Below are 14,227 nucleotides of genomic sequence, written 5' to 3'. Positions count from 1 at the left end.
GTGGCAGATAAACTAGACAGACCTTAAAACAGCTGCCTTAAAGATACTCAGAAAAGTAAAGGAAGCTGTGGGGAAGTCAAGAAAATGATGTATGAATGAAACAGATATATGAAGAAATGGCTAGATAGATAATCTAAGAAGAAACCACACACATAACACAATTTTGGAGCTGAAAAGTACAAATGAAATGAGAAATTCCCCAGAGGGATTCAAAGGCAGATTTGAGTAGGCAGAAGAAAGAATATTGTACCAGAAGATAGGACAATGTAAATTACTGAGTCTGAGGAATTGAAAGAAGATTGAAGAAAAACCACGTTAGAGCAAAGATAAACAAAATAGAGAAAAACAACAGAGAAGATAAAGTTGGTTTTTCGAAAAGATCAGCAAAATGACAAACCCATAGCTAAGTTGGACTGAGGAAAAAGATCCAAATTACTAAAATAAAAATGAAAATGGGACACTACTATGAGTTCTACAGAAATGAAAAGGATTATGGGAGCACTATAGAGCAGCTGTACTCCAACAAATTGGGTAACTAGATGAACTGAGAAATTTTCTAAAACACAAAACCTACCAAGACTAAATCACAAAGAAATAGAAAACCTGAATAGACGTAGAACAAGTAAGGAGATCAAATCAGTAATTTTAAGATCTCCTGACAAAGAAAAGCCCTGGAACCTTCTTTGGTTCTTAGCTTCTTTGGTGAATTCTACTAAACATTTAAAGAACTAACATTTCCAGAAAAGTAAAGAGGAGAGAAAACTTCCTAACTTACTCTATGAGGCCAGCATTAGCCTGGCACCAAATCCAGACAAAGACACTAGCAGAAGACTACAGACCAACATCCCTTATCATCATTGATGCAGAACTCTTCCACAAAATACTAGCAAACCAAAATCAGCAACATATTCAAAGTATTACACACCATCACCAAGTGGGATTTATTCATGGGATGCAAGGATGGTTCAAGATACAGAAATCAATCATTGTAATAAACCACATTAGCAAAATGAAGGGAAAAAAAACACTGTAGCAGAAACACATTTGACAAAATTCAACACCTTTTTGTAATACATATGCTCAAGAAACTAGGAATAGAGTGGCACTTGGCTGGCTCAGAAGAGCATGCGACTCTTGATTTCAGGGTCATAAGTTCCAGTCCCACACTGGGTGCAGAGATACTTAAAAATCTCCTTTAGGGAGGCCTGGGTGGCTCAGTCAGTTAAGCATCTGCCTTCGGCTTGGGTTATGATCCCAGGGTCCTGTCAGAGAGAGAGGGTGTACTCCAGCAGCAAGGGGGAAGAACACAGGGAGAGGGAGAAGCAGACTACCTGCTAGGCAGGGAGCCCAATGCAGGGCTCCATCCCAGGACCCCAAGATCATGACTTGAACCAAAGGCAGACACTTAACTGACCGAGCCCCCAGCTGCCCCTAATTCCTGTCTTTTTAACTTCAGGAAGTGTTTGTAGTTTTCACTGTGCAATTCTTTTTTTTTTTTTTTTTAAGATTTTATTTATTTGTTTGACAGAGAGAGACCAAGCAGGCAAAGAGGCAGGCAGAGAGAGAGAGAGAGAGGAGGAAGCAGGCTCCCTGCAAAACAGAGAGCCCGATGCGGGACTTGATCCCAGGACCCCGAGATCACGACCTGAGCTGAAGGCAGAGGCTAAACCCACTGAACCACCCAGGCGCCCCTTCACTGTGCAATTCTTTTTTTTTTTTTTTTTTAAGATTTTATTTATTTATCAGAGAGAAAGAGGGGGAGAGAGCGAGCACAGGCAGACAGAATGGCAGGCACAGGCAGAGGGAGAAGCAGGCTCCCTGCTGAGCAAGGAGCCCGATGCGGGACTCGATCCCAGGACGCTGGGATCATGACCTGAGCCGAAGGCAGCTGCTTAACCAACTGAGCCACCCAGGCGTCCCATTGTGCAATTCTTGAAAGTCAAAAATTATAGTCATGAACATCACACATAAATATTTTGAAATAAATGTCATGCTAGTAGTTTTGGGTCATGTTCAGTCCTCTAGCTGGAGGTTTGAGAATTCTGTGAGTACAGGTCTGTTATGATGGAGGGAATTTTGGGTGCTGCAGAAGCAAAACAGAACACTTACCAGGTTTTGTTCTCTCCATAGCTAAAATCTGAGCCCCCTGGAGGCAGGGACAGTACCCTCTCTGCTCCCCTAAGAATGCCAGTCAGTGTACTTAACATTTGGATATCCACCCACCCAGAAGCCACAGTGACTAATCACGAAATGCAAATTTGATCATCTCTTTGTTTAAAATCCATTAAATGAATTGCTTTGTGTTCTCCAAAGTCGGTGGTATGGTCCCTGTCAATCTCTCCCATCTTAGTGGAAAGTCTGTCCCTACTCCCTCGCAGCTCTGCAGTCATTCTGGCCTTCTTTCCATCTTCCTAAAACAATTTTTCCCCCAAACATTTCTAATTGCAGCCTACAGTGAGCCTACATTGCAATCTGGTTGACATATATAACAACAAACAAGATTTGCAAAGCAATACTCAACTTTATTACTTACACAGTACACTCCAATGCTTTTTTTTTTTTTTAAGTTGGCACCCATTAGATTAATGTTATAACCAGTTAATGGGGTACAACATGGTTGAAAAACACTGCTCTAAGCATTCAATTGCTTTGCCTCAGGGTCTTGGCATATGTTATGTTCTCTGGTAAGTTCTTCTTGTGTCTTCTTTATCTGCATAAAATCTTACCCATTTTAAAAGGATGAAATCAAAGGATGTTTCTCGCTCACTAGAGCACGCGCGCGCTCTTCCTCTCCCTCCCGTCGACTGCCTGCATGTAAATCCTGGAGATCGTGATGGAAGAGTTAACACCGCCGAAGAACTCAGAACAGCGCATGGCAAAATGCTCCGTCTTTTATTGCGAAAGGTAGTAATTATGCAACTAATTGTGTGATTATTAATATGTCTTCCCAGAGCTCCCGAACTCTAAACCCCTTGATTATTTCTTGTTCATTTTCATAATCCTAGCCTCACTTTGCCATGGCAAGTAGAAAGCACTCAGAAAAAACATAATGGATGAAAAAAAAAACTGCCCAAATGGAATGAAAACCTCCTAGAAGCTGGAAACAGCCCTCTCAGGGCGTCTTTACGTTACTCCAGAAGCGCCGCCCCCAAACGCGGGGCACGCCCACCCGGCTGTCGGCGGTCACGTGGGACTCAGCTGGGGGCGGCGGGGGAAGCTGGGCCAAGATGGCGACCATGAGGAACGCGCTGCCGCGGAGACTGGTGGGCTTAGCGTCTCTCCGGGCTGTAAGTGCCCCGGCCCGCCGAGGGGTGGCCCTACAGGCACCGTGACAGTCGGGGTCGGGGCCCTGGCCCGTGGTGGCAGCGCTCTGAGAGGCGAAGCCGGGCAGTTGCCCAGGCCACTGTCGGGAGGGCCTTGGAGTCTCGATCTTTGTCCCGCCCACATCTCTTGAGGGACATGGGGAGAGTGAGGACCAGAGATGGGGAACGACTTGCTCGGGTCGTGGAGACCTGGGGCGCCATCCCTGATGCCCTGATTCCGTCTAAGGCTCTTCCCGGCCACCCTGGCACCTTCTCCCTCTGAGCTCTCCAAGCTCCTCAGAAGTGATACATATAATCTTCCAGTTCCGAGTGGAAAAGGCGAGGTCCTCCCTCTCCCTCTGCCTGCTTTTCCAGCTCTTGCTGCGTTTGGGGACTTAGGACCATGTGCGACTGATTGCCTTGGAATTGTACTTTGGGCATGTTGGATCCTGATGTTTCCCCCACCAATGCTCAGTGACTGGAGGGGAAGTGTAAGAGACCTAGTTGAACGAGGGGTTGAAGAAATAAATGGTTTTGGCTAAAGTTGAAGCTGTGGTTTCCCAGTGGTTCTGCCACTTTCTAGGTCGCATGACCGTTGTTTGCTCTCTAAACCTCAGTTTGCTCGTCTGTAACATGGGTAAACATTATCTGAGTTCTTTAGAGGTTAAGGGAAGCAATTTGACATTGCTTTAGCTCATAGTAAGTGATAAATGAGGTGCATTAATTTTGCTTTGATTTAGAAGGAGTCTAAGTGTGTAGTGGGGAGATCACACCATCTTCACAAGTGGGCCCCTCAGAAAGCCACTTTACTGTCTACTAGGCCACCCACCCCTACCGATCATTAATGTGTAAAATAAAGATGGTACTTCCAACTTGGAAGACTAAGAAAATTACGTGAGATGGTGGATATTAATATGCTTTGAAAAAATTCCTGGTGTAATGAGGTCATAGATCTGCCGTGGGGTTACTAGCAGAGGCTTGGTGTCAGAAACAGATGGTTCAAGCCAGACTTCACTTGCTAGCTGTGTGATTTTGGAGAATCTTTCTGAGACTGTTTCTTCCTGTATGAGGTTGAGATAATGATAGTCCCTGCCATGTAGGTACTAAATGAGGTACAGATCCTGAAGTTAGCACTGGGCTTTAGTTGGTATTAGCTGTTGGTATAGATAGGCCATAGCTCAGGAGGCTTGGCCCTGGACTTCTGTGGTTAGAGGAGATACTCTCTGAGCAGGGCTATACCGAGGGAATGAACTGGGTGTTTAACCAAGACAAGAGAATACTGGTGGTGGCGGGGGAGGGTGTCAAGGGCAGAAAGGTGGCAGAGGCAATGTGGCCCAGGGGTTAAGAGCTAGCGCTGTAGATCAACACTGCCAGGTTCAGATGACTCTTGCCCAGCTAACCATGTGATCTTGGGAAAGTTACTCAATCTCTGGGCTTCATATTTTTCACAGTAAAATGGAGATTGTAATAGTTCTACCGAATAAGCTTGAGAGGTTGATAAAGGTTAATGTGTCAAAGTCTCGTACGAGTGCCTGGAAAATATTAAGTGCTTAATAAATGTGATTGTTTTATTTTTATGTGAAGAGTTGTTATGGGGAAGGAGATGGAATTTTTTTTTTTTTTTCAGATTTTATTTATTTGACAGAGACACAGTGAGAGAGGGAACAGAAGCAGGGGGAGTGGGAGAGAGAGAAGCAGGCTTCTTGCCAAGCAGGGAGCTTGATGCTGGGCTCAGTCCCAGGACCCTGGGATCATGACCTGAGCTGAAGGAAGACGCTTAACGATCAAGACACCCAGGTGCCCCAAAGGACGTGGAATTAAGTTTGTTCTGTTTTCGTAAAAGGAGCTTGGTCTTGCATGCTTTCAACAACATCCAGCAGTTATCTCTCAAGCCCCTGTTATGTCCCAGGGCCTTAGAATTACAGCAATGGATAAAACAAAGTCTCATGCAGCTCACATTCCAGTGGGATCAACTTAGGGCAGTGTATCAGCAAAGGCTGAACAACCCTGTTGTAGGGACATTCAACTGGCAGGGACCTTCCAACCTAGCCTGGTAACTTCATGCAATTCAATGGCTCGTCACTTTAGTCTCTAGGAAGTTTTGCTGGCTGAAGGCAAGGCCAGTTCAGGTGAGTTGTTCAAGTTCCAGCTGATCTGTAGCAGGGAGCGCTTCCTTCCTTGAGGGTTTCAGGTGTTTGGGATCCTTAATAGATTACCGAGTGCACTTCTCCCCTTGCCCCACTGCAGTATGTTTATCCTGCCAGATTTACCAGGTTAAATCTGGTAAAGCAAAGTTAATTTGAAGAGTTACAATATTAAGAACAGAGGAAAGAGGGAAAAGAAGCTTCATATTGCTTGGGGGTAAGGTGGAGAGGATTTGGGGCAGACTCTAAGTGGAAAAGCCTTTTTTTTTTTAAACTGTCTTCAGCTGTTGGTGTCCTCTCTCCCCAGTCGTACCCCTTGCCATCACCCAGCCTGTGACTGTTACATAACAAGTCCTCCTCCTTCCCCCGGGGTGGCTATGCCCTTCATGCATTTATTTGCTATTCCCGGAGAGGGAATCTCAAGCAGGCTCCATACCCAGGGCGGAGCCTAATGCAGGGCTCAGTCTCACAACCCTGAGACCATGACCTGAGCTGAAATCATGAGTCGGACGCTTAACCGACTAAGCCACCCAGGCGCCCCGGGAATTAGAGTTTTTAAATAGAAAATGTTGAGGGTCAGGGGATCGGCAGCTTTACAAAGGGCAGAGGAGGCCCATCTGGCTGAACGATGAGAAGGAGCCAGATGTGGAAGAGCATTCTGGGCGGAGGGAGTAGTAAGCCTTGGGGCCCTGCTGTGGGAGGAAGGCCACTGGGGCTGCAGTATAGGGACCCTCTGCTGGGGGTGGGGTGGGGAGGGGAATATGAGGGAGTCAGGACAAGTAAGGAGTTCATTGGGGATGTGGGACAGTAGAAACAAGTCATGAGTTCACTGAGATCAGCAGGAACCAAATGATAAGAACCTTCTAGCCCACGGGGAGTGGGGTAAGGGGATGAGTCAGGTTTCTGGCTTAAGCAATGGAATTCATGTGTTGCTTTTTACTGAGAAAGCATGAAGCCAGACGGAATTTAAACAGTTCTGTTTGGGGAGGTGCAAATAGGTTTGTGTAGGAAACAACCTACATGCTCAGCTGGCAGACGGGCCGTTGGAAATGGGCCGGTACTAGGAGCAGGAATCTCGTGCCCATTCCTCAGTGAAATGCTTTTGTTCTTTACGTTTTTCCTTCTAAAACCATCCAAATGAGAGATGCTGCGTCCTATCTCAGTGAAGAGGGGTCCCTTCTTTTAGATTTGTCTCCTTGGAGAATTGTGACAATCTTCTCCCAACCCTTTTTGTTTTTCCTCTTTTAAACCAAAGGTCAGCACCTCTTCTCTGGGTACTTTCCCAAAGCGAGTGAAAATTGTGGAAGTTGGTGCCCGAGATGGACTACAGAATGAAAAGGTAAAGATGGAAATCAACCAAAAGAGGTTTTTCGAGCAGTGAGAGTTGCCTGTGGTGGGCGCAGAGGGGTGGACAGAGCTGTGCCAGATCGGGTTGCCCCAGCTGACGCCAAGCAAAGTCGAGAGGTTGAGGAGGCCAGGTGGGGTAGGGTGACAGTACAGCAGACTAAGACGGTGGCATATCAGGTGTGGTGTTGCCCGGTCCGTGCGGCAGGGCAGATGGGAAAGGCCACAGGAGAGTGGACGGAAGGTGAGGGCATGCCTTTCACCTGGCAATTCCAATTCCGCATGAGGGGACTTACCAAAGGATGTCATGAAGGCCACATGCAAAGACTTAGCCTTGGAGATGCTCCTCACAACCTTGTTGTAATAAAGTAGTTGGAAACCGCCTCAGTGCTCAGTGTGGAGAAAGTTAGCTCAAATATACTTTAATGACTTCATTAAATGGATTAGGAAGCTGTACTAATATAGGAGTATGTTAAGTGACTAAACAGATTATAAAATCATAGGCATTTTCTTTAATCTTGCACTTCTATGTAAAACAAAAAGCTTATACATCTGTGGGAACATCCGCCTAGAGAAGGATCTAGAACAGTGCTGTCCAGTAGCACTTTCTGTGAAGATGGAAATGTTCTAGATGTGATCTGTCTTGGACACGTGGGTTTTGAGCACTTGAAATGTGACTGCTGTAGCGGGGAAACTGAAATTTTGTTTTTATGTAATTTAAATTCATGTAAATTTAAATAACCACTTATGGCTAGTGTCTAATATATTGGACTGCACAGATCTAGAAAGTCACATTATGATGTAACTAGTGTTATCTCTGGGAGATTTTAAGGATGTTTTTGTTTGTTTGGGGCATGTTTTCTGAAATAATTGTGCATTATTTTTTCAATCGGAAAAGCTTTTTCTTTTTTTGGAAGGCGTAGCTTCAGTAGTGAGAACTTATTGATAACAATAAACTAAAAGTTATGTGAGGGCAGAATCGTGTCTGTTCTGTCCACTGCTGTATCCCTAGCACCTAGCACCATGCCTGGAACATGGAGGGCTCCAGAAATTACTTATGGGATGGATTAAGGTAAAGTAATGGGAGAGAAATTGATGGGGTTGGTGTGAAAAGGCCTGGTGAGAAAGACTTTGAGTTCTTGGAATTTTTTTTATCTAATCCTGTAAGCACTAGGGAGCCATGGAAGACTTTTGAGCAGGAGACTGAAACAATGGAGACTGTTTTAGAAAGATTCCTGTGTGGGATGAATTGGTAGAGTGAGACCATGCCATAACATACAGGGAGGAATGGTAGTAGATTTGGAAAGAGAGAACCGTAGAATCTAATGAGCAACTAGGCATGGTGGGGGAGGGAGAGAGAGAAGCGGGAGGCCAACCATGGGAGGATCAGGTCTGGTGCGAGTTCGGAGACGGAACAGGACCCAGACAGAGGGTTAGTCATCACTGCCCTATCAGGCCACGGCACATGGCTCTCAGTTGGTTTACGATGGGGTCATAAATCAAGAAACAGTTAAGAAAAAGGCTTTATGATACAAAACTATTGTTTCCGTGTACACATTTAGTCCTCTCAGGCGAGAAGCTGCCTCCCCTGCAAAATACTATTTGTAGAACTTGAAGCTGTCCCCCACCTGTTGGCCTGAATTACACGTGGATTCGTGCTTGTGTCTGAGAGTAGAGATAGCGAAGTGCATGCTGTAGCCAAGCTTTGGACTAACAGGCACTGTGGCTGAGGCCATTTGGCTCCCACTTTTGCTGACCCGTCTTTTCTGGTGTTTCTTTCTCCATCACAGAATATCGTATCTACTTCTACAAAAATCAAGCTGATAGACATGCTTTCTGAAGCAGGACTCCCCGTTATAGAAGCCACCAGCTTTGTGTCCCCCAAGTGGGTGCCCCAGGTGAGCCCCAGCCCTCAGTAATCGTTTCTCAGATGAGACAGATGTGAAGTTTTGCAGTTGCCCTGGAAGAACGTAGATGTTGGGAACATAGGGCTCCAGACCTCTGGCTTGCTCTCGTGACTTCTGTAAGCATGGGGCAGCAGAAGACCATCACCCGGAAGGCAGGAGGCTTGGATTCCATCTTGGCTTTGGCCCTGACTTGCTTGGGGACCTTGGTGAGATCTTCCCCTCTCCGAGCTTAGGGTGGCCTCTCAAGCCTCTTCTGGCTCTGGAAGTCTAGAATCTCTAGCCCTGTCTAGAGATGTGGCGTCTGTGTTTGTAAAAGGGAGAGACAGATGACTCCTGGTTCACAGAAACAATCAAGTAGAAAGAGAGATCTTGTTTCAGCTGAGTGTTAAGTAACAGAGTTTCTCGGTAAATGGCTGGTAGTGTTGTCGCCGCTTGTGAGAAGCTGTTAGTATTAGCCGTAGGAGAAATTGGGGGACTTACTTGCACCAAGGAGCCCTGGGCCCATCAGCGGTCAAACAAAGAGTACTGGAGAGAAGCACTGGAGAGACCCAGCTCTGCAAAAGGACTCCTCCAGGGCTTCTAGACAACAGAGATTGTGTGATAGAAACACTTTTTCTACCTGTGCTCTCTGCCTTGGCAGTGACCTGGTAATGTCTCCTTTGGCTCCCAGATGGCTGACAATGCTGAAGTTTTGAAGGGCATCCAGAAATTTCCTGGCATCAACTACCCAGTCCTGACCCCGAATATCAAAGGCTTCCAGGCAGCAGTAAGAGACTCGCTTGATGGCGGGGGGCCCCTGAAATGAGATTGATGATGTTGGTCCCTGTGTTGTCGCTGGGCCTAGTCCCTGTCCTGGGCCATCTGTCTGAAGGGCTTGCCTCTGGTAATGATGAGCACTGTCAGACAGACCCAAGGCAGTCCTGGCCCTGCCACCCCCAGCTCTCTGACCTTGACCAGCTGTTTAACCTCTCTGAGCTTCAGATGATGCCTGTAAATTAGGGCTGATCATAGTACCTAATGCTGGAAGGATTTCAGAGGCTAGAATGCACCCTTATTACTTAACAAGAGGCTTGAAGAAAGTAAGTGCTTAGTAAATATTAGCTCTTGTTGTCATTATCCATTTTCTCCTTAGAGAAGATCGTGCTCCCCACAGTGGTTGCTGGTATCTGCCATCTTTCCTGGAGTGTTGGACAAGAATGTCACTGGGGATGCTGATTGTGAATTTAGGCAGAAAGCTGTTCTCTCTCTCTCTCTATATATATATATATATAATTTTTAAAAAGATTTTATTTATTTATTTGACAGAGAGGTGATCACAAGTAGCCAGAGGCAGGCAGAGAGAGACGGGGAAGCAGGATCCCCGCTGAGCAGAGAGCCCGATGCGGGGCTCGATCCCAGGACCCTGAGATCATGACCTGAGCTGAAGGAGAGGTTTAACCCATTGAGCCACCCAGGCGCCCCAGAAAGCTGTTCTTTTTTTTTTTTTTTTTTAAAGATTTTATTTATTTATTTGACAGACAGAGAACACAAGTAGGCAGAGAAGCAGGCAGAGATGGAGGAAGCAGGCAGAGAGCCCGATGCGGGGCTCAATCCCAAGACCCTGGGATCATGACCTGAGCCGAAGGCAGAGGCTCCAATCCACTGAGCCACCCAGGCGTCCCAGAAAGCTGTTCTTAAGAGTGACATCCAGGACGGTGATGACAGCAGCCGTGCTGGGCCCTGGGGGAAGGCTCAGGGTGGTTGTGTTTCTTTGATGGGGCCAGAATTCACTGTTTTCATTCCTAGGGCTGCCATAAGAAAATACCAAAAGCTTAGGTGCCTTAGAACAACAGAAATGTGTTCTCTCACAGCTGTGGTGGCACAAAGTCTGAAACCCCGGGGGTACTTGGTTCCTCCACATACCACTGTTCCCTCCTGGGGGCTGGGAGGATGTGGCTGTCCTAGCTTCTGGTGAAGACCGGCAGCTCTTGCTCACCTCACTCCCATCCCACCTGTGCCTTCACTGGCCTCTGTGTGTGTCCTCACATGGCCGCCATCTTAGAAGGATGCCATTCCTATTGGAGTCACGACCACTATGACCTCATTTTAACCAATTGCTGCTACACCTACCCTATTTCCAAATAAGGCCACATTCTGAGGTACTGGGGATTAGGACTTCTACAGACCTTCTTTTGGTGGGGGGTGGTCACAGTTCAACTCATGATATTTGTGTGTTATAAAATTCACTGTAAGACAAGGGCTTTTGCCACTTTGCCAACGCTGGTGTTCCTCAAAGAGAAAAAAAGCTGAAAGGAATTCACCCGGCTATTGGCAGATTGCCGCTGGAGCCAAGGAGGTGACGGTCTTTGTTGCTGCCTCAGAGCTGTTCACCAAGAAGAACACCAATTGCTCCATTGAGGAGAGTTTACAGCGATCTGACGAGATCCTGAGGGCGGCTCGGGCCGCCGGTATCCCCGTGCGTGGGTGAGTCACTCCATGTCAGTGCCGCCTACCTTCTCCTCAGAACCATTCTGGAAAGGTGGCCAGGCTCTGACTCAAGCCACCTTCCCCCTACAAACTCCTTATCCTGAGCACAGGCTGCCTACACTCTACACCTTGACATCTCTCCTCGAGTAGATGTGGTCAGAAGAAATCCTGGCAAGTGCTTTCTCCAAACCTGGTTTTGGGGTCTGTTCCCCAGAGGAATCCAGCAGGACAGGACACTCCCTGGAGTCTGTGGAGGTCAGATGAATCCCAGCTCCAGCACCCCCAATCACACAGGTCTGAGGAGCCCTCTCGGCTTCTAGGTCTCCAGCATCACATCTTTCACGCCAGAGTGCTAGGCATCATCCCTGTGTTATCTGACTGTGACCCCATGGTCATCCAGCAAGCAGGGCTGTCCCTGCTTCCAGAGGACAGAACCGGCTCAGGAAGGCCGAAGAGTCGGCTGTGAAGTCATACACTGTCTACACTGCAGCCAGCGTGTTCTTTCAGAAAGTGCACGTGTGATCACCTCACTCCCTGGTTAAAACCTGTCAGTGATGCTCTCTGGACTTCCCACTTGGCTTCCGAGACACTGCCTTTGTCTGCAGCCTCGTTGTCCACTGCTGCTAACCATCCAGCCCTGCCTCCTCAGCTCGCTGCATTCCAGCCTGACTGGAACTTCAGTCCTTACTTCCATGCTCCCACTCTTGCCTCTGGGCCTTTGCATGTGCTTTCCATAGACTTAGTCCTCTCCTATCCTACATCCTACTTGTCCAGGCTAACTCTGCTCATCCTCTGGCTTCTCCAGGAAGCTTTTTCTGGCCTCAGCTGGTGTTAGTACCCCTCATCGGGCTCTCAGGGCCCCCAGATATCCTCTGACAGAGCACTTGGCTTCATGTTAGCTTTTTCCCTGCCTCCCACTCCCGATGGACCCCGCACCCCGTGAGGGCAGAGCCCACGTGCCACAGTTCATGGTGGGCTCCCTCCCGCAGTGCAGGGCCAGCACGCCAGGGCGCTGGGGAAGCAAGGGGTAGGTGGCTTTGGGGGGAGGGGTGCGTGGGGAAGCAGGGGCCCATGGGGTCCCCCTGACTCCAAGCCTGTGCTCGTTATCAGCATCTCCCATCTCCTTGCTCAGCAGTGACTGCAGAACAAGGAGGAGAAGGAAGTTGGGAAAACACTCTGAGAACTTTGGGCCCAAAATGATGTATCCAGACAACATCTGTGTTGCTTCTCACATGCTGAAGAGTTTGCCAAACTCTAAGAGGTCTCAGTGGGGCCTTAGCTCCAACAGGGCAGGTGGGAACAGAAGCCCACCAAGATCCAAAGATCCAAACTCCTTCCCACAGCCGCAGGGCACCGTGATTGGCCTGCGCCCTCCTGTCCAGCCACGTGCTGTGTTCTCTGTCGCTGGCTGGCTGTGCCCAGATCTTCCGTCCTTCTGAGCTTGAGCACATCCTCTCTACATCCTGGGCTCCACACTGCTCTGCTCTCTGCCCGGGACGCTCTCCCAGTGGCTCCTGCTGCCTGCTCCCCTCTTCGCTCCCGTGTCACGGCCTGGAGGTCTTCCTGGGCCACCCTGGCTACGGCCAGCCTCTCCTGGCTCCCGCCACGCCGCCGTTCTTCCCTTCGTGGCACATCTCTCTGGGATCATCTCACCCGTTCCTTCGGTTGCCCTTTCACCAGCTCGCTCGCTAACTGGAAGTAACCTCCATGAGCGTAGGGACCTTGTCCGTCTTTTCACTGCATGACCCAGTGCCGGGCACGTAGTGGGCAGCTCTCTCAGTATCTGTTGAATAAATGAGTGTGAATCTTCGGGCAGCTCACTGGAGCAGCCGATCCTTGGCCCTCAGGCCAGCCCAGCCCTTTTGTTCCTGCTTGGTTTCATCTGTCCGTGGTCCCCTCCTGGGACCAAGGAGTATGGGAGTAGGGGACCCAGCTACCTTGCGGCACATGTTCTGCTTGATCTCAACGCCCTACGGCTCCGATGCCTGCTCACTGCCCCCTTCGGCTGGCTTCTCTCCTCAGGCCTGTGCAACCCCAGCTTCCCCAGCAAGCAGCAGAGGAGGCCCATCCCTTCCCTGCCCTGGCTCTCCGCCGCACCCTCCCGGCCCCCCATGCGCTACTCCCCCCCCCCCCGAAGGAATCTCCCTTTTCCGGGGGCATTTGACCTTGCTGCACCTCAGAGATGACTGTCAGACAGCTACCCAGGTCAGCCCTGCGGGCCTGGGAGCTCTGGGGCCCTGACACCATCCCTCCCCTGTCCTCCCGCAGGTATGTCTCCTGTGTGCTTGGATGCCCCTATGAAGGGAAGATCTCCCCGGCCAAAGTAGCTGAGGTGTGTGTATATCGGGCCAGGGGTTTTCCAAGGGTTGTCTGCCTTGCCTGCTTGTGAGGTTCCCCTCACCACCTGTTCCTGGTGGGTCACTGATGTCATTCGTTCCCGCAGCTCCTTCATTGCGCCCCTCTGGGAGCACCGCCCAGCACTTGCTCCTGGAGGCCCACCTCCTAGTGCGCTTGAAGCCCTACCCTCTGCCCCAGCCTGGAAGCCTCTGACTCAGTTTGCCGTCTGGTCAGTGGACAGGTGATAGTTGAGGTGATCCGTGGAGGGGCTCCCTGCCCAGGCTCCCAGAAGTTCCTCACCCTCGCTGTCCTCCAAGCGGGAACCAAGTCAGCACTGAGGAGAGCAGTGTGGGAACAGGGTCTGAGCAACCCAAGGACATATGCCCCTTCGTTGTCAAAGTTACTGTGCAAATTTGGTGTTATTGTTAGTCCATTTCTCAAGCGAGGAAACACACACACACACACACACACACACACACACCCGCCCTTCCGGCATAGCAGGGAGCATCAAGGAGAGAGCGGTGCTCCCGAGAGGCCGCTCTGCCCCTGTCCCAGCCTCCCGTCCCGCCAGCCCTCCCTGCCGCTGCGCAAAGCCTCGCCACTGCTTCTTGGAAGGAGAGATGGAAGCTCCAAGCACCCCCACCCCAGCCAAGGAGCAGCCGAACTGGGTTGGGGCCCCAGCGTGTGTCACTCCAGAGCCCCCCCCCCCCCCCCCCCCCCCCCCCCC

The 14,227-nt window shown here is 49.3% G+C and overlaps 1 protein-coding gene across 2 annotated transcripts in view; it reads left to right on the top strand.

The window, feature by feature from the left end:
* Positions 1-3,179: 3,179 nt before the first annotated feature.
* The window catches only part of HMGCL (3-hydroxy-3-methylglutaryl-CoA lyase), a 15,430-nt gene continuing 4,382 nt past the window's right edge, over positions 3,180-14,227 (top strand). For both annotated transcript variants that reach the window (XM_059376629.1, XM_059376628.1), the window contains exons 1-6: positions 3,180-3,287; positions 6,702-6,785; positions 8,581-8,688; positions 9,368-9,463; positions 11,012-11,160; positions 13,432-13,495. In XM_059376629.1, coding sequence (XP_059232612.1) covers positions 3,228-3,287; positions 6,702-6,785; positions 8,581-8,688; positions 9,368-9,463; positions 11,012-11,160; positions 13,432-13,495 — 561 coding nt within the window. In that variant the 5' untranslated portion in view covers positions 3,180-3,227. The remainder of the gene's footprint in view (positions 3,288-6,701; positions 6,786-8,580; positions 8,689-9,367; positions 9,464-11,011; positions 11,161-13,431; positions 13,496-14,227) is intronic.

The sequence above is a fragment of the Mustela nigripes genome, chromosome 14, assembly GCF_022355385.1.
Source record: "Mustela nigripes isolate SB6536 chromosome 14, MUSNIG.SB6536, whole genome shotgun sequence".
NCBI lineage: Eukaryota > Metazoa > Chordata > Mammalia > Carnivora > Mustelidae > Mustela > Mustela nigripes.
The sequence above is the reverse complement of the archived record's forward strand: the minus strand, read 5'-3'. Positions and strand labels throughout refer to the sequence as shown.